The 20,195-nt window shown below is 44.9% G+C and overlaps 1 protein-coding gene across 1 annotated transcript; it reads left to right on the top strand.

Annotated features, from left to right (window-relative positions):
• The first annotated feature begins 272 nt into the window (after positions 1–272).
• PFDN5 (prefoldin subunit 5) lies at positions 273–20,130 on the top strand. The gene is made up of 6 exons (XM_030198170.1): positions 273–385; positions 3,167–3,269; positions 12,689–12,720; positions 14,714–14,788; positions 16,157–16,262; positions 19,724–20,130. The coding sequence occupies exons 1-6, from the start codon at positions 314–316 to the stop codon at positions 19,792–19,794; spliced, it is 459 nt and encodes a 152-aa protein (XP_030054030.1). The 5' UTR covers positions 273–313; the 3' UTR covers positions 19,795–20,130.
• The last annotated feature ends 65 nt before the right edge of the window (positions 20,131–20,195 follow it).

Here is a 20,195-nt window from a genome sequence, read left to right as displayed (position 1 = left end):
ATGTTGAAGAGAAGACCTAATAAGAAAATTGCAAAGATCGGAAGTACAATTTCAAGGGACCGAGATGTCTGGCCCTTCGGAATTCGGGAGGAGAAGCCGTCTAACCTTAAATCCATTCCTAATAGAACCTTGTAAAGCTGAGTACAATCATCGAGCGTGGAGAAGCAGGCTAGAGTGCCCTCCCACTTTTGGTCTGCTGCTATAATATCCAGTGCCTGTGCATGATGGATTTTTTACTTCCACAGCCACAGAGTGTATGGCTAGAGCGGCACCACCTTTGCGTTTATGCCTCTTCCGGGTACGGCCTCCAGGAATGGCGCAGGCGGTGAATATCTCGGAGCTCTCTCTGCAGCAACTCGAGATATTGAAGAACCAGTTGGACCAGGTGAGGGATGAACGCACTGAAACCCCAGTGAGAAGGGTGTTTGGGGACCGGGCGAGGGAAGATCGCAGTCTCCTGTTCGTCTCGGGACGTAACGAGGGGGAGGCGAATATGATTTGTGCCGTTATTTGTGGTGCTAGTGCTGCTGATGAAGAAAACGTAACTGGTATAGGCAGACCTTCAGATCAGAATCATTTTTTTCCCATGCTACTGTTTTATATAGCATTTGTCTCTAACCCTAATGACTATATTGTTTTGGGTTTTTTTTTTTTTTAAACCGGACTCTCCGTATTCTTTCTCGCCTTTTTGGCCCAACGTGAGAGTTATCTACAGGGGATGCGGTACCTGAACTTTTAAGAATTTTTGCATACAACGGGATGATATTAATACGTGCTGTAAATAACTTTGACATCATAATTTGTACTTTGGTCGTTAAAAGGTGTTGCAACCTACAGAGAATCCAGTTTTCTTGTAAGATGCCGTATATATTTACTACTACTATTACTACTTATTATTTCTATATTTCCAAACTGCCCATCTAGCCCACCAGCTGTCCAAAACTTTTGTCATGTTATTGAATCACAAGGCAAACTTACTAAACAAATGCTAGAAACATAGGTTGCTATGATAAAAAAAAAAAGAGTGGAGCTTCTAGTTTTATTGACAACTTCACACCAAAAGGGCAATTCTATAACTGGGTATGTACCGGTATGCAACCTTTTCCATGCATAAGTGCAGAGAAAATTAGCACTTGCACGGCTAAATGCCCTAAACTAGTGGTTCATAAACCTAATCCTGGAGGCACTCCAGCCAGTCAGGTTTTTGGGATATCCACAATGGATATTCATGAGAGAGTTGCATGCATTGAAGGCAGTGCATGCAAATCTGTCTCATGAATATTCATTGTGGATATCCAAAAAACCTGATGGCTGGGGTGCCTCCTGGACCAGATTTGGGAATCACTATTCTGTAAAAGTGCTATAGTGCATAGTTGCAAAGGGGAGGGGGATGTATACATTTATTTATTTTTATTTGCTACATTTGTACCCCACATTTTCCCACCTATTTGCAGGCTCAATGGGCAGAGTGCCTAGTTAATGCATGTAACTGTAAGTTACATGTGCCCTTGGCACATTTAGGTACCTGCAGTTATGCTGAGTATATGGCTGGTGTAACTGTGGGCACCTAAATATTAAACACAATGTCAGATTATGGTAGTATTCTCTAAAGGAATCTGGGCACGTGGATACCTTTACAGAATTGGCTCTCACTAAAAAGGGAGGCATCTATTTGTATAATTGCCAACCAAATGGAGAACATAGAGGTTAAGGAGGGTGTTTTGTTCACCCATGTAAGATTGTATTGTTTGCTTTCTGTCTTTATATGTTGTGTTAATTTGAATAGTTGAATGAATTGTGCTTTGATATTGTATTTGTTGATATATTGTTTAATATAGGAATATTCTGACTGGTATTCCAAGCAATTAAAGCAGGCAGGAGAAGCTTCTTCCTGCCTAAATCACCTGGAGCCTCACAATGTCTGATATTAAGCTGCACTTAACTGGGCATTGCTGCTGAGTATTGGCTCTGATTGGCCCCCAAAAAAGTGGGGCGGTACGGGAGGAGCCAGCAGTTATACAGGTGCCGTATCTGCATAGCTAAACTAAAAAACTAATTTTGTCTGCTGAATATTGGCCAGGACCCAAATAACTATTGAAAAGGTGCCTTGAACCCTGGGAGCCCCCTGTGCTGCTCTTCCTACTATCCCTAGCCCCCAACTGTCTCTGGTCTTGGATAGGGTGCCCCCTCCCTCCCAAAGGCCTAGCTTAGCTCTCTGGTGACCTATTGGGGGGCAGGAGCAAAGCTCACTCTCTCCTGCTCTTTGTGGCTGCCGGTAGTACCATGAGTGGTAGCCATTTTGTTTTTCAATAAAATTTTTAGTGAAGGCTTATAAAGCAATACAAACATCAGGTGCAATTTGCAGTCAGTAAAATAATGAACTGTCAGGTATTCCCCCAACTAAAGATCCATCCCCCCACTCTATATTACTCCACCATATTCTGAGCACTCTGTGGTCTCATCAGAGCACTTGGCCTTTCCCTATGTAATCCTCCCAACTCACCCCCTTCCCCAGTACCCACCCATCCCCTGTGAGTGGCAGCCATTTTATACAGATAGCTGCAAGGGGCAGGAGTGAGTGGGCTTACCTCCTGCCCCTGTTGCCCCCACTGGACCACCAGGGTGCTAAAATAGGCCTGGAGGGGGAATCTGACTGTCGGCAACTGAGGGGGAGAAGGAAGCAGGGGGACTCAAGGCATCTTTTTTGATAGTTACACAGATCCTGTCTGAATATTGACCGGGACCTGCGCCACTTATATTAGCCCCAGATAAAAAGATCCAGTACCTGTACATGGCCTAACACTAAACACCGCAGCTGTTGGTGTGTGTGTGTAAAAAAAAAAAAAGAAAAACAAAAGCTGATCACCATGGGCTGAATAATAACCCCATTGTGTTTTGTGAATTACTTTGACTTAGTCTGTTGACTAGAACTACTTACATGTAGTGCCATGTTGGTGTGTTTTATCATATTTTAATGCTGTGGTACGTAGTTACTACTAATGCACACTAGTTCAGTATTACATGCTAGTAACTGTAGCTGTGTTTTTAAAAAGGTGGTACACAACAAAGCACAACACATAGCATTAATGGGTATTCTGTTGATGTGGCTTTTACACTTCTCAGAGAATCTCTCAAAGTTTCTAACCCTTGCTTCTTCCATCCCCAGGAAGTGGAGTTTCTCTCCTCATCAGTTGCTCAGCTGAAGTTGGTCCAGACTAAATATGTAGAGGCCAAAGATTGTCTTAATGTGCTAAACACAGCCAATGAAGGCAAGTAATGATTCCAGTCTTAAAACATTATTGAGATATCCTTTTATCTGTTACATTGTAAGAGATACTTGTGTTTGGGTTACAGAGCAAAGGGAACTATTGAGCTAATTAAGTGGCGGTCAGTGTATTCCACAGACTGCAGTACAGGTGATGGGGTTTGTCGTTCCTTTCGCTTCTAAATTAAAATATATTACTGGATAATGCAAAACCTGTGTTGCTTGATTATAAAACTAGGGATGCAAAAATGTCAGCAAGCATGGGTGCCAGCCAAATGGTTTAGGAACGAGGTTAAAAAACCAACTTGTTTCCTTGTTGTTCTTTTTCTTCTTTCAGGTTGGGGGAGTGTTTTTCCTATTTTTTTTTTTTTTTTAAATAGTCTTAATTTTTTACACTTTCAACACTGTGTATTTGTTTTTGTTTAAAATTTGTTGCCAATACAGCTAATAACCAATCTAAGCATAAGAAATTAGAATTTTTTTTTCTCTGCTCTGCGCTCCTTGCTTTGTAGCTTCTCTTCTGGGGGAAGGGTATGGTTCCACACAGTAGTAGTGGCTCATCCTGCCAGACTTAGCTCATTGAAAGACAATGACCAGACAGATGCCAGTTACATCTAGGTTATCTACTGCCCCAAAATTTTGAGCACAGGACTGAGTGATGTAACATGCCAGTGCAATAAAATATATCTTAGCTAAAACAATTTAAAAGAAAATAATGCTTTGTTTTTGTGGGGGTTTTTTTTTGTTACATTTGTACCCCATGCTTTCCCACTCATAGCAGGTTCAATGCGGCTTACATATTATATACAGATACTTATTTGTACCTGGGGCAATGGAGGGTTAAGTGACTTGCCCAGAGTCACAAGGAGCTGCCTGTGCTTGCAGTGGGAATCGAGCCCAGTTCCCCAGGACCAAGTCCACCACACTAACCACTAGGCCACTCCTCCACTTTACATGATTCAAAGATAACTGAATATATCCATCCAGTAGCAACTAAGACTGTTTTGAAATCTTGACATTCCTTGTCATCAGCAGCAGATGAATCCATTACGAATGGGTTGTGTCCACCTACCAGCAGGGGGAGATAGAGAACACTGAAAACCATAGTGCCTCTAGGACGGCTAGCTCCATCTGCCTCTCAGTATTTCTCTATCTCCCAGCAGGGTTGGACGCAGCTTGTTCAGCTCCTTGAAGCAAGGCCGTGCCAACACGGTAAGCCGAGGTCGGCGTTGACATCAACTGGAGCAGAGGTAATGGTTGCTGAGAGACTACTCACGCTGGGAGCAGTGAGGGGTCGAGTGGGTCTCCACCTGTCTCGTGACCTCATGTTATTCAGGCCCCCCGGGACCGACCGTTGAACCCGGCCCTGAGGAGACGTCGAGCGAAGGCGAAGAAGCACAGTCATTGTTCCCCTTTGCACGGTACCAAGAGCTCCGGGGTATCGAGAGTCTGCACCCGAGAAGCGTCGGCGCAGAGGGGATTGCTCTCCCGCGATGCAGGAGGTGCCGATGCGTCGGTCTCCTAGCAGCCTGATGCCTGCTCCCGAGCCTCCACAGATTCTGACACCCTGTTCCACCGAACCCACAGCCTTTTCTGATGGTGGCTCTCGACGGGCGCATCCGGGCCCTGCTTCCAGAGCTTCTGGAGGGATTGCTGCGCCAGTCTGCTTCGATGTTGGGGATGCTTGCACTTTCAGTGCTACCGGCTGCAGCGGCGTCTGGCCCTTCTCCTGCGGAGAGCTCCCCAGCCACAGTGCCGCCTGCGGCATTGTCGGCTGCCACCTGGGTTGGCTCCCCTTCGATGTCAGTGGAGGAAGCTTCACCGCAGTCTAGGTGGGCGTCGACTTCTCAACATTGCCATCGAGGACATCGTTCCTCGGTGTCGAGGCAGGCTCAGTCTCGGAGTGCCTTGAGGGCGGTCTAATCCGATACTGAAGAGGAGCGTTTGTGGGAGTCAGAGGGAGACCCCAGGTACTTTTCTTCTGACGAGTCCTTTGGGATTCCCTCTGATCTTTCCCCTCCACTGGAGACTATCTCCACTGGAGAGTCTGTCCTTTATAAATCTTTTGTCCGGGAAATGGCTACGGCTATTCCTTTCCCTATGGAGGTTGAGGATGAGCCCATGGCTGAGATGCTCGAGGTCCTGGATTATCCTTCTCCACCTAGAGAGGCTGCAATGGCTCCTCTACATAAGGTACTGAAAGAAGTCCTTATGCGGAACTGGTCCTTCCCTCTGTCTGGCCCCGTGATCCCAAAGAAAACTGAATCCCAGTATCGGATCCACGGTGAACCTGGATTGATGAGATCTCAGCCCACAATTCTATGGTGGTGGACTCCACCCTCAAGAGAGCCAAGAGTACTAGGGACTATGCCTCTGCCCCAGGCAGAGAAGCTAGGACTCTTGATTCTTTCGGGAGGAAAACGAAAACGTGTTATCAGGCCGCTATGCTAGCAGCCAGAATTCAATCTTAGCAAGTCTTCACGAGCATCCACTTGCGGAACTAGGTGAGGCAACTGTCTAGCTTGGTGGTTACACTCCCTCCGGAGCAGGCCGAGCCTTTTCACCAGGTGGTCAGGCAGCAGAAGGCATGACAGATTCCTGGCCAGGGGTATGTTCGACACTTTTGATGTACCATCCAGGATTGCTGCCCAAGGTATAGTGATGCGCAGACTCTCATGGCTGCATATCTCTGACCTGGATCATTCGGTCCAGCAGTGGATGGCAGATGTTCCTTGCCGGGGGGATAACCTTTTTGGTGAGAAAGTAGAGGATGTAGTTGACCAGATCAAGAAGCACAATGATGCTGTGGATTCTCTCTCCCGCCGGCGTCGTCTACTACTACCTCCTCATCTAGGAGGTTTTTTGGAGGGAAGAGGAGTGCTCCCTATTTCTATGCTAGGCGTAGGTACACTCCTGCTTTTCTGCTTCTCGGCAGCCTGCCCAGGCTCAGTCCCAGCACTCTCGTTCTCGTCAACAGCGTGCGCCTAAGGCCACTGTGGCTCCCCAGCAAAAGCAAGAGACGGGCTTTTGACTGGCTCCAGTTCAGTATAGCCTCAGTAAACGTGTCCGTACCGGACGACTTGCCGGTTGGGGGGAGGTTGTTTTTTTTCACAAAAGGTGGCCTCTTATAACCTCTGACCAGTGGGTTCTTCAAATTGTCCGGTTAGGATACACCCTCAATCTGGAATCCAAGCCTCCAAATTGTCCACCGGGAGCTCAGTCCTACAGCTCCCAGCACAAGCAGGTACTTGTAGAGGAACTCTCCGCCCTTCTACAGGCCCAAGCCGGTCAAACCCTTTCCACCAGGGGAAGAAGGGCTGGGATTCAATCTAGGTACTTCCTTGTGCAAAAGAAAACAGGGGCGATGCGTCCCATCCTAGACCTAAGGGCCCTGAACAAATTTCTTATCCGAGAAAAGTTCAGGATGGTTTCTCTAGGCACCCTTCTTCCCATGATTCTGGAAAATGATTGGCTATGCTCTCTGGACTTAAAGGATGCTTACACACATCTCAATACTTCCAGCTCCCAGGAAGTATCTTCCATTTCGTCTGGGAACTCAGCACTTTCAGTTCCGTGTACTGCCTTTTGGCCTGGCGTCTGCGCCCAGAGTGTTTACAAAATGCCTAGCTGTAGTCGCAGCGTCGCTACGCAGCCTGGGAGTGCATGTGTTTCCTTATCTCGACGATTGGCTGGTGAAGAGCACCTCGAAGGAGGGTGCTCTGGAGTCCATGCGAATGACTATTCAGGTGCTAGAGCTACTGGGGTTTGTCATAAATTATCCCAAGTCCCATCTCACCCCAATCCAAAAATTGGAATTAATTGGAACTCTGCTGAACACTCAGATAGCTCGAGCTTATCTTCCCGAGGCAAGGGCGGACAACCTTCTGTCCCTGGTGTCCATGGTTCGAGCGTCTCAGCAGGTCACGACTCGGCAGATGTTGAGACTTCTGAGGCACATGGCCTCCACAGTGCATGTAACGCCCATGGCACGTCTACATATGAGATCAGCTCAATGGACCCAGTGGTTTCAAGCTGCGGGGCATCTAGAGGATGTAATCCAACTGTCCACTGGCTTTCGGAATTCTCTTCAGTGGTAGACGATTCGATTCAATTTGACCTTGGGGCGACCATTCCAAGTTCCTCAGCCACGAAAAGTGCTGACGGATGCATCTCTCCTGGGATGGGGGGCTCATGTAGATGGGCTCCACACTCAGGGAGCCTGGTCCTTTCAGGAAAAAGGTCTGCAGATCAACCTCCTGGAATTAAGAGCAATCTGGAATGCTCTAAAGGCTTTCAGAGATCGGCTGTCCAACCGAGTAATCTTAATTCAGACAGACAATCAGGTTGCCATGTTTTACACCAACAAGCAGGGGGGCACCGGATCCCGCCGTCTGTGTCAGGAAGCCGTCCAGATGTGGCTTTGGGCTCGCCTTCACGGCATGTTTCTCCAAGCCACTTATCTGGCTGACAGGTTGAGCAGGATTATGCAACCTCACGAGTGGTCACTGAACATGGGCATAGTCCGCAAGATCTTCCTCGTGTGGGGCACCACCTCGGTGGATCTTTTTGCCACTCAATCCAATCACAAGGTCCCTCAGTTCTGTTCCAGGTTCAGGCCCATGATAGACTAGCGTCAGATGCTTTTTTCCTATATTGGACAGGCTTCTGTATGCATATCCTCCCATACCTCTAGTAGCTCTAGTAGGGAAGGCTTTGCTGAAACTCGAGCAAGACTGCGGAACAATGATCCTGATTGCACCCTTCTGGCCGCGTAAGATTTGGTTCCCTCTTCTTCTGGAGTTGTCCTCCGAAGAACCTTGGAGATTTTTTTTATTATTATTACATTTGTACCCCGCGCTTTCCCACATAATGCAGGCTCAATGCGGCTTACATAGTAATTTGAAATACAACGTTAATAGAATTTTAATAAAACAGTAGAAAACAATGTAAAGTTGGGCTTAGTAGTGTATGATAAGTTGAGCTAGATAATATATGACTAGGATAAAAGAGGGTAGATAGGATAGTGTAATTTGGGAGAAAGGGTAAGGAGGGATAAAGGAGGGATAAAATTAAGGAGAGATGGAAAGAGAAGGATGGGAGGTTGGTATTTAAGTCAGAACAGAACAGCCCTCATCACTCAGAACGAGGGGTCACTTCTACATCCCAACCTCTGGGCTCAGGCCCTCACGGCCTGGATATTGAGAGCTTAGAATTTGCCTCCTTGGGTCTTTCAGAGGGTGTCTCCCGAATCTTGCTTGCTTCCAGAAGAGATTCTACGAGGAGGTGTTACTCTTTCAAATGGAGGAGGTTTGCCATCTGGTGTGACAGCAAGGCCCTAGATCCTCTTTCTTGTCCTACACAGATCCTGCTTGAATACTTCTACACTTGTTTGAGTCTGGTCTCAAGACCAACTCCGTAAGAGTTCACCTTAGTGCGATTAGTGCTTTTCATCACCGTGTAGAGGTTAAGCCTATCTCTGTACTGCCTATAGTTGTTCGCTTCATGAGAGTTTTGCTTTTGTCAAAGCCCCCTGTCAAACCTCCACCAGTGTCATGGGATCTCAACGTAGTTCTCACTCAGCTGATGGAAGCTCCTTTTGAGCCACTGAATTCCTGCCATCTGAAGTACTTGACCTGGAAGGTCATTTTCTTGGTGGCAGTTACTTCAGCTCGTAGAGTCAGTGAGCTTCAGGCCTTGGTAGTACATGCACCTTATATCAAGTTTCATCACAACAGAGTAGTCCTCTGCACACACCCTAAGTTCCTGCCAAAGGTGGTGAGTTCCATCTGAACCAGTCAATTGTCTTGCCAACATTTTTTCCCCGTCCACACACCTGCCCTGAGGAGGACAAGTTGCACACATTGGACTGTAAGAGAGCATTGGCCTTCTACATGGAGCGGACAAAGCCCTTTAGACAGTCCGCCCAGTTGTTGGTTTCTTTCGACCCCCAACAGGAGGGGAGTTGCTATCGGAAAAAGCACAATCTCCAATTGCCTAACAGATTTCGTTTCCTTCACATGCCCAAGCTGGGCTGACTCTGGAGGATCGAGTCACGACTCATGATGTTAGAGCCATGGCTGCGTCAGTGGCTCACTTAAAGTCAGCCTCCATTGAAGAGATTTGCAAGGCAGCAACGTGGACATCAGTCCACACATTCACATCTCATTACTGCCTTCAGCAGGATACCCAACGTGACAAGTCTGTTTGGGCACAGTGGCTTAGAACCCAACTCCCCCCCCCCCCCCCCCCCCCCCCCCAGACCCAGTTTTATTCTGTTCCAGGCTGCACTCTTAGTTTATGGTTTCAGGTCTGTTATGTGCTCGCCGTTGTGAGGCCCAATTGACCCTTGTTCATTGTTTTGGGTGAGCCTGGTTGCTAGGGATACCCACATGTGAGAACAAGCAGCCTGCTTGTCCTCGGAGAAAGCAAAGATACTTACCTGTAGCAGGTATTCTCTGAGGGCAGCAGGCTGATTGTTCTCACAAACCCGCCCACCTCCCCTTTGGAGTTATTACTTTGTTCTATGCTTTTTGATTAAAGGGGCACGGGCGGGAAGTCCGCGCACGTGCGGTTCGTGCGCCAGAAGACTGGCAAAACTTTTATATATTTTTTGCTTGAAAAAAATTGCCGTTTCTTGGGCCGATGCGGACGTCGACCCACGTGTGAGAACGATCAGCCTGTTGTCCTCTGAGAATACTTGCTTACAGGTAAGTATTTTCGCTGTATATATAATGTGTAGTGCAATCTGCTTAAGTGCAAGGGTCTGGGACCAAAGAAATGCATGCAGTTAACCAGAGCGTACACTTAACCGTTGTGACCCAAAGAAGCTTGACATCTGATAAACATATGTACAGTACTGTTTATTATACGTACAGTATACAGTCTCCGTTTACTTCAAGCCAGCCTAATGTCAGTTATCAGTTATAGTCCTCTGTACACTCTTGGGTCTGTGAGTTCCATAGACTACGTCTGCCAGATGGTAAAAACTGTCATAGCACTGACATCCAGTGGCCTCCAGATAGGCCCGCACAGTGTTGACTCTCCCATGCTCTTGCAAAAGTGACAGGAGGAGGTTGTGGAAATTCATCAGCATGTGCCTTGCTGCTCATTTCTTCATCTGTTCCATCATCAGCCGTTGTTGCCTGCATGTAGGAGCATATCTCAACATCAGTGCCGTCGTCAGCTGTTTGTAGATCGTAATCAACAGCTACATAGGGATGGAACTCCTCTTCAGTAAAACCAGCTGGGATGTAATAACCTCTTCATCTGACGCGTTTGCAACAGCTGCATCTGTTTCGTCCCTCTCCACATCCTTAACAAAGCTTGCCTGCTTGTAGCAGTTCACAATGGTTGCCTGTGTAACATGATTCCAGGCTTCTTTCTGCATTTGTAGGGAATCCAAAAGTGATAGATTACAAGCCAGTTCAACAGCACGTTTCTCCTTGCCAGTCTGGTCATCCATAACGCTCATCAGATGACGTAGCAGAAGAGCCCGATAATGTTGTTTGAAATTGGCTATTATGCCCTGATCCATAGGTTGGATCAGAGAGGTAGTGTTTGGTGCCAGGAAGACCACCTTGACGTTAGACAGCCTGACATCATCCCTGTGTGCAGCACAGTTATCACAAAGTAGCAAAATCTGCCGCTTTTGTGCCCGCATTCTAGTGTCTAACTTCTTTAGCCACTGCTTCCAAATTTCCCCAGTCAACCACAAATTTGCGTTAGCCTCGTATGACACAGGAAGTCGCTTAACTTTCTTGAAGCAACGGGGCTGTTTGTTCTTTCCAATGACGAGGGGTTCCAACTTCTCACTCCCATCTATATTGCAGCAAAGGAGGATTGTCAGTCGGTCCTTCGATGTTTTACCTCCAGTAGTTTCGGCATGTTTGAATGCAAGTGTTCCATCAGGAATTGCTCGCCAGTACAGACCATTTTCTTCAGCATTGAAAATGTCACGAGGTGCAAACTCGTTCAAGATGGTAGGAAGAACTGAAACAACCCAATTTTCAGCATCCAAGTCATCAGCGTCTTGTTTCTCACCATGCTGTTCCTTTCCTTCCATCTTTTCAGCCATCCAACAGAGGGCTTTGAATTCAGTCAGTCCAAGACTTTCTGCTACCAGGAAACTGTCTGCTCCCGACTCGAAAACCACCAAAGAGCATCTTCTACCTCTTCAGCTTTTCCCGCCCGTTTTTGTTTCCGTTGTGGATTTGTATTGTTTTGCCAGTCTTCCAGAAGCTGGTCTTTCTGCTTCAAGACACGTGAAATTTGACTGGGATTGACACCATATTGTTTAGCAATAGATGCTTGACTTTCTTTGTTTTCTAATTTTTTTTTAAGAACTTCTATTCGTACAGTTCCGCCACAACGACGACGACGACCCTGGTGCATGCTCCATCAACATTCTTTCCCCTAATCTGCTTGGGGCAGTTAAAGAGGCGGTAAATTTGAAATCTCGGTTGTCACGTGCCAATCGGCTTCCATATTCCATGCGTGCGCTTATGCGGAGTGTTTCCTGCAGAGGAGCGATCTTGAACCATGCATATAAGTGAATCTTGCACTTATCAGTGGTGCGTTAAAACAAAGTTTGGCCCCATAGAAATTGATGGTGCCAAAAACGGGACCAAAGTACAGCATGCAGTTAAACAGAGCATGCTCTTATCCGACGTGCACTTAAATGGAGTGCACTGTATATATATGTGTGTGTCCCTTATTTTGCCCTGTTCATAATTTGGACATTTCAGTTTGTAAAGTGGATGTTTATGCTGGATGCCACCCTCACAAGAACGACCGTCTCATGTATTTAAAATATGCTGTATGTGGGCAGATCCTGTTCTGAAATAGACATCTAATATCTGATATGCTGCCTTTACAACATCCTTTCTAAAATGTCACTGAAAAACTATTAAGCAGCAGTTGAAAAATATTCAGGAAACTTGGACGACAGGTATGCTTTTTATGAGCTAGAGCAAAATTACTTTTCCTTGTGAGTTTTTTATTTTTAATTTTTTATTTTTTAGATAACCTTACATAATTTTTTTTTCTCCTCCCAATTCCTCTTGTAGTTTCTCTTTCTCCCTCTCCTCTTCTGGCTTGCAGCAGCAATAGTGGTTCTACCAAGGCTGCTGGTAAGCACCAGCTGTCCTGCAGCTGGGAATTTTTTACCCCTACTAATAAGTGAATTGTCCCTCAGTAATGTCATTTTATCACAAGATCTTCAGGGGGAAGGGTTATTTATACAGATTATACATAAAGTGAAAAATGGCTGATGCCCTTGTTACAAATTAATTTTTTTTATAAAAATGTTTGTTAATGTGGACTGTTTGAATGTCTTTTCCACTGACTGAATTAACGCGTTTTGTGTTTTCCTTTCTCCCCCCCCCCCCAAAACAAAACAAAAAATGATCTGGTTTGCTTTGTCAGGAAAAGAATTGCTTGTCCCGTTGACCAGTTCTGTATCCTTTCCAGCAAAATAAAAGAGAGCTTTATGGGCTATTAAGAAACTTTAAAGTTGACCAGATGAGGGTCTGGAAACATTAGGTGACCTGTCATTTAAGCCAGAAGAAAATTAGGAGGATGAGGAAACTCGCCTGTAGTACTAATTTTGAATGTAATACACTTAGAGGCTCAATTTCAAAACACCTAGACTTACAAAGCTACATGTGTTACTATAGGGCTCATTTTCTAAGCACTTAAATTACACAGTAACCTATGGAACTTTGTAAGTCTAAGTGTAAGTGCTTTGAAATTGCACCTCCTATGTAACTTTGTAAGTCTGTGCATTGAAAGTTAGCACCTTGATATTCTTAAGAGATGGGATTCTGGCATGTGGCAGAGGAGGGGGGCAAGAGTAGCAGTTTGAAGCTCTACATGAGATGCGGGTACACTGGAATAGGTAGTTCCAGTGGTGTGCTGGTAAATTTTTAACAGGCTCTACTACTACTACTATTTAGCATTTCTATAGCGCTACAAGGCTTACGCAGCGCTGCACAAACAGAAGAAAGACAGTCCCTGCTCAAAGAGCTCTCCCCGGTCCACCTCTGCGCCCCCCCCAAAATTGCAGAGCTGGCTATAGCCGGGGTGGGGGGCAATGCATTACTCTCTCCAGGAAAAAAAAATTAAATGATCCCAGGTTCCAATCTAATTCATGTTTAATATGGGATAAAATGCAGTAGATAAGTAAATAAATAAATATAAACTTTTAACGTTCAGCACCTGATTCTCAAAGTGGACATATTCCAAACACTATAATGAAAATAAAATTATTTTTTTCTACCTTTGGTGACTTTGTTTCTCTGATCATGCTGGCTCAGTATCTGATTCTGCTGCTCTCTATCTGTTCCCTTGACTCCGTTTCCAGGGCTTCCTTTCCATTTATTTCTTTTCTTTCCTCCTTTCTTCTTCATTTCTGGTCCTCCACAGACTTGACTGTAGAGTGGATCCAGCTTCTGCCTATTTTCTCCATCCATGTGCAGTTTCTCTCCTCACTTCCTTTTCCCTCATCTAATCTCCTTCCTCTATCTTCCCTCCATGTCCAGCATTTCTTCTCTCTCCCTTGTCCCTTCCCTGCCCTCCATCCATGTCCAAATTTCTCTTGTCCTTCCCTCCATCCATGTCCTGAAACTCTCCTCTCTCCTCTGCCCCATCTATCCATCCATGCCCAGCAATTGGCTTCTCTCCCCTGCCACCGTCCCCTCCTGCTCCCATCCATCTTGTTTATTACCTCTCCGTTGAAGCGCCACGTTATTTAAGCCCTGCTGCCCGTCTCCAGCCTTCCCTGCTTGCTTCGATGAGTTCGTTCGTGCCCTTAGTCTCGCCTTCTGACATCAGAAAGCGGGACTAAGGGCACAAACAAACTCATCGAAGCAAGCAGGGAAGGCTGGAGACGGGCAGCAGGGCTTAAATAACGCGGCGCTTCAACTGAGAGGTAATAAGATGGGTGGGGGCGAAGGACAATCGCTGGACATGTTTGGGAGGGGAGGTAAGCATGGCGCCATGCTTACCTCTGTAATGGAGCCGCAAACAACAACCGGCTCGCAAGAGCTGTCAAAATTTAACAAGCGGCTCTCGTGAGCCGGAGCAAGCCGGCTCCAGCACACCACTGGGTAGTTCCACTGAGAAATCTTCCCTGCAGACAGGCAATAGCTGTTTCTTTTAAGCTTGAAGCTTGGTCACAGTGGAAGGTCTTTCTAAGAATATCAGTTATTCCTTTTAGGGTTTGGATTTAGAGGTATTGGTCATGGCATTCCTGCTGTGATGTCATGAGACACAGGTGGATAAGCTGGGGAAACCCTTTGCCTGGAAGTGTCAAAACCTTACTGAAAATGTTATTGATACACATTTGAAGCAGATAGCAGAGATGTTGAGTTTCATGGAATATGATAGGGAGCATAACATGCCAAGTTGTTCCTTTTTATCGGTTTCATCCTTCCTTAACCACTTTTCTAGATGTATGTACCTGGCAAACTTAATGATGTAGAACATGTGCTGATAGATGTGGGAACTGGGTACTATGTTGAAAAGGTGAATACATTCTTTAATTGTATAAGTTTTTAGATACTAATTTGCTGGTCAAAAATATATTCAAAATACTACACATCCAACAGAAAGTCACTGATCTGACTTTCACAATACCGCTCTTCCTTTTTTTTTTTGTTGGGGGGGGGGGGGGTGGATAAGTAAGAAATGCTTGTTTAGATTTGGCATAATAGCCTTTCCAACAAGTGCCCAAGGTGGGATATGTCATAAAACATAGAATGCATAATTTCTTTAATAAAATATATAACCCAAGTTTCATAAATTACTTTGGTAAACAGCATAGTAATTTAATAGACTCTATGAAATCTCAAATTATGAAATCTCAAATTGTCAGCAACAAACTGTAGATATTGTATGTTGAAGGGGAAAATACATGTACAGACTGTTCAGTTCTGTACATTTTTCCCTTAAACATGCATATCTACAGTTTCTTCCTGACAATTTCTCAGATTTCATGAGTCTATTAACTTAAGTTGTTAATCTCTCTTCTACATGCCTCTGTACATCAAACAGTTGGACTTAATCAGACGAGCAGATCTCAAGAGAGCATTTGCCTTCAATCTGACAGAATATCATTCAGTAAAGAGAGAAGGTGCTTCAGGAGTTGGTGCTGCTTGTATAAAGCATATAATTAACATGTAAGTTAGTAGACAAGGGAGAAATTCATCAAGGTGCAATAAGTTTGCTGCCTACCACACCTTGATGCCCTGCAGAAACCACTTTGTTTTTTTTGTCCAAGTATTTTATTTATAAAAAAGATACATAACACTGAAACAATGAAAAGGGGCATAGCATGTGAAGATACTACATCATGCAGGTAGTATACAGACATAACCACTTAAACAGTGTTACTTTTAAAACTTTTGTTAAGAATAATAGGTGAGAAATAAAAATATACAGTATGAAGTGTGCCTTTTCATTTTTCTGTGGTTTTAATTTTTGTGTACTGCTTTGATTGGTTGTGAAAGGTGATATATCAAGTCTCCAATAAACATTAGGGCAGATAAAACTGGGTGACTCCCTGAAGGTGCAGAATAATGATGTACCTATGGAGATGTCACCTATGTCTTGACCCCAGAGGCAGGTTTTGTGACCCTGTTTGGTGTTTCGACCCCCAGTTTGGGAAGCTCTGCCATAGGTGCATCTTTAAAAGTGAAGGGAGGGGAGCCATCTCTAGTGAATCAAATTCATGGGAAGATGGGGAGTTGCAGCTTCAGCTATTGGGTGGTACAGGGAAGTTTTACTGGGACATGCTGCATATCATGTATGAGTACTTTTTTAACATAACCTTTTTCTCTCTTTTATCCCCCCCCCCCCCCCCCCCCCGGTTCTAATTCTATATATACTGTATAGACTGCAAGCGATGCTAGAGATTTCTTCAAGAGAAAAATTGACTTCTTAACAAAGCAGATAGAAAAGATCCAGCCAGCACTACAGGAGAAACATGCCATGAAACAAGGTGAGGTGCTCTCTCAGATGTCTGTTATGGATGTGAAAGTCTGGAGCTGGAGCAAAGCTCTTAGTTTTATTTGTTTAAACCTCTCCTCAACCTGCTTTTTCATTTGTTTGCTACTTGGCTGTCTACAGAAGTACAGAAAAATATCAGCATTAATCAAGGACAAGCAATATCCTATATAATAATTCTCACCTCCAACATTCTATGCATCTGCCTGCCTATGTCCGTAACTTTCTTCACAGATGGGCTCCGAAGCCCCGAGGGTTGGTGGTGGGAAGGGGGGCTCGAGAGGGTCTCGGCAGGGGGGGTCCAGGTGTCAGGAACTCCAAGGGGGGGAGGTCGGGAAATTGGAGGAAGGGGGGTCTGCAAATCGGAGGGAGGGAGGTGAGAAGGTGGGGTCTGGAACTGGGGGGGAGGGAGGGGGTTCTGGAACTTGGAGGAGGGGGGGAATGCACCACCTGTACAAAAACTTAAAAAAAAAAAAACGGGGGGACGACCCTGGAACACGGAGGAAGGGAGGGGGCACTGGAACTGGGTGGGAGGGAGAGGCCCAAGGCACACACACTCTCTCACAGACACATTTGCACCCAGTCTCACTCTCTCTGTCACACACACACACTCGCAGATTCTGTCTCTTTCTCACACACAGTCACTCATACACACTCCGAGGAAAACCTTGCTGTCACCCGTTTCAATTGTCTAAAACGGGCCTTTTTTTTACTAGTAACTCATAAAACCCAACAGTAAAATTGCATATCCACCGAATGCTCACAAAATAAGTTTAATCTATTCTCATCTAGGGTTCTTATAGGGGCTGATGCAGAAAGCCTTGCAGTAGAGCCAGCTCAGCATGCAGCTCTACCATAAAACTACTGCTCCAAAAACAACGTGGCATGCTCTAAGCAATAATTTGCAGCTTATGAAATATCACCCTTTCTGTCAGTGCCTCATTCAAAAAATAAATTTTCCGGAAGTCTGCATATCCTTCTTCCCTGCCCCCCCTCCCCCCAAAAAGGACCAACTCCCCTGACTTAAAAATACTAAGCCCGGGTGTCTAGTAGCTCCACTCCCTCCTGGCCCCCAGCAATACAATCCCTGGTGTCCAGTGGCCATCCTCCTGATTCATCCCCTTGTCTCCTATTTAAAGAAAAATAGTTCCTGTTGTCTAGCAGAACCTCAACCGCCTCCCCGAGCCTCCTCTACCCCCAAGATCCCTGTACATCTAAAGAGGTAGGAGCGAGGTCCACTCTTTCCTGCCTCTGGCACCGCCCTCTTCAAAAGAGCGGTGTCCCTGTCCCACGCAGTGCATCCTGCGTTGCACTGGGCAGGCCATCCTACCTTATAAGGGAATTTCTCAAGATGCACCGTGCAGAGCATTGCCATTTTGAAGAGGCAGGAACAAGTAGGCCTGGCTCTTTCCTCTTTTGAGGTACAGGGGTCTGGGGGGGGACAAGGGGGAGCCTTGTAGAGGAGGTTAAGGTGCCAGTAGACACCAGGGATTATTTTTCTTTAGGGGACAGAGGGGTTGAGTTGGGAAGAGGGAGGGGGGCCATTAGACTACAGAGGACTTTTTGATTGTTTGGGTGGGGGTGGGATGGGCTCGGATTGGTTCGGCACTTGAGGGAGGGGCACTAATCAACTAGGGAACAACATAGAAAGCTATCGGGGCAGGGGTTCTGAGTTGAGGACTGGCGGTAAATTTCTCGCGCTGCAGTGTACAGGCTGTTTAGCTTTTTTGCATTGCTGCGGGTTAGCTAATATGCTCTGCGCTGATGTCTACCTCGTGAGTTAATTTTGTTGCTAAAGCCCTTTCTACATCGTGTGGCCCCATAATGAGCTCATAGACTGGTCAACCACATGCTGCAGCCAGCAGTAGCTTTCTGCATCGGCCCCATAGTCTGCTTAATCCTAAGAGGTTCTGAGTGGTTTACAAATTAGAAGCCAGTACATTGAATTGGGAATTACAAATTAAAAGGTAACATCATAGGAGCATTCAGTGGTCTTCACTCCTTTTTGGAAAATGTATGTTTTTGAAATAACGCATAGGAAGATAATGATTTAATATACAAAGGTAGAGCGTTCCAAAATAGAGGTCTCCTGAAAGGAAAAAACTTACAAACTTTACACACCTCAACTGACAATGTATTCCATGCCTGTACTTTTTACTGCTCCTGGAAAAAAAACCCCAAGTGCCCAAGAACTTCCGCACTGATTTCCAAATACACAAATATTGTATTGTGGATAGTGCTCAAGCAGGCTGATATTTCTGCAATTCCAAGAACTCTAATGGGACAATACTCTTAACATTCTTAAATCTGAGCACCAGAATATTAAACTGAAGCCAGTATGAAAGAGAGCCAGTAACATAGTACAGATGAATGATGACAGATACTGACTAGCATGGCCAACCCAATAAGGTTGTTAAGAGTTGTAACTGCCACTCTTTTGTTCAGGGTTGTAAATACTGTTCCATGCAGGTTACCTCCTTCTATATGGTTTTTGAGAGTGTGAAATTCACTTATCTTTTGCTGTAATAATGTAGTTATTGACGGTAGAGTAACATGCTCTATTCTCCTTCACCCTGTTAGTGATCTTATTGCTGAATCATGTTCCAGTGGCAATGACTCTAATAAATACCCTGGCAACCCTAAATACACAGTTAAAAATAATAAATCTTTGCTCAAGCCCACCTCTTCAATGTCGCCTTCGGCACCTAACCCTTATGCCTCTATTCAGGAAATCTAGACTGCCCTATTTGACTGTACATTTGTCCTTTTAGATTGTAAGCTCCTTGAGCAGGGACTGTCCTTCTCTGTTAAACTGTACAGCACTGTGTAACCCTAGTAACGCTTTAGAAATGTTAAGTAGTAGTAGTAAAGTATCACCTTTTGTGGAACTTTTAATTCTGGCCCAAGAATATTGGAGGTGGCTAAGGATCTTATTGGGATTTAATATTCACCCAAAATGGTGTAACATAAAACGTACAGTTTATTTGGGCCACACTTATCCTCTTTGGAAAAGAAGAGTAGAGACACTGAAAGCATTTCAGGAAGTTGGTTCTGATTAGAAGAGCTCCTGATGTAATCAAGATCTTACTGTAGACATAGGAAATGCTTGCAGTGATCAAGTAGGATATTTGACGATTTAGTTTAATTTGTGCATTGTGTAGAATGCTTTGTTCATCCTTGATTTAGTAATTTTGTAAATCCATACAGAGGGAAGGACTTAACAATGTGTTTGGAGCTTAAAGATCTGCAGTTTTAAATTGACACATTGCAAGTAAGCTCCAGGTCTGTTTGGCTGACGGTCCTTTTTCACTTTTATTATATCCCTTATTCTTTATTTTTATTTTTTTCTTATAGGAGTAGTTTTTATTTTTTATACATCCTTGATTATTAACAGCCTCATAACATGTGAATTTATGGGTTTTTTTTTTTTGTTTGTTTTTCTCTTATTTCCTTCAGCTGTAATGGAGACGATGAGCTTGAAAATTCAACAGCTTACGGCCTCCCAGGCTGGGGCAGCCAAGGCCTAGTCTCAGTTTACCGGATTCCATCAGTTTGCCTTCCTCAGCCAACATCCTACATCAAGACACTCTTCCAGTCCCCCTAATGCTAGCACAGAGTTATTGAAAGAAACCCAATTGGTTTACAGTCTTAATGAAGCAGTTGGGTGGGATTCTTCTACCTGGGTGCTTATTTTTACTTTTAATCGTTGGGAGGAAGGAAGCTGCCAGTCTCCAGACCTGTATTTATACTATGTTTGCTGAGCAATATCTTAAATTAAAATGGGGTGAGGATTTTTTTTTGTAACTTCTCATGCAAAAAAATTAAATAAAATGCAGAAATTAAAAATGTGGCAATGTTAAAAGCAGTTTTTTGAGGAGGAGCTTAGTGATGTTCCCATCTCTGCTGGCGCTTGCAGTCAGGAATACCA

The sequence above is a fragment of the Microcaecilia unicolor genome, chromosome 3 (assembly GCF_901765095.1).
Source record: "Microcaecilia unicolor chromosome 3, aMicUni1.1, whole genome shotgun sequence".
Taxonomy (NCBI): Eukaryota; Metazoa; Chordata; class Amphibia; order Gymnophiona; family Siphonopidae; genus Microcaecilia; species Microcaecilia unicolor.
This window is presented reverse-complemented; position numbering and strand designations above follow the sequence as displayed.

What these genes read in the sequence shown, in the direction of transcription:
- PFDN5 (XM_030198170.1), top strand. Translation starts at nt 314, where the DNA reads ATGGCGCAGGCGGTGAATATCTCGGAGCTCTCTCTGCAGCAACTCGAG. An exon ending in TGAAGAACCAGTTGGACCAG is followed by an intron (nt 386 to 3,166) that starts GTGAGGGATGAA and finishes TTCCATCCCCAG; the next exon opens with GAAGTGGAGTTTCTCTCCTC. An exon ending in GAAACATGCCATGAAACAAG is followed by an intron (nt 16,263 to 19,723) that starts GTGAGGTGCTCT and finishes TATTTCCTTCAG; the next exon opens with CTGTAATGGAGACGATGAGC.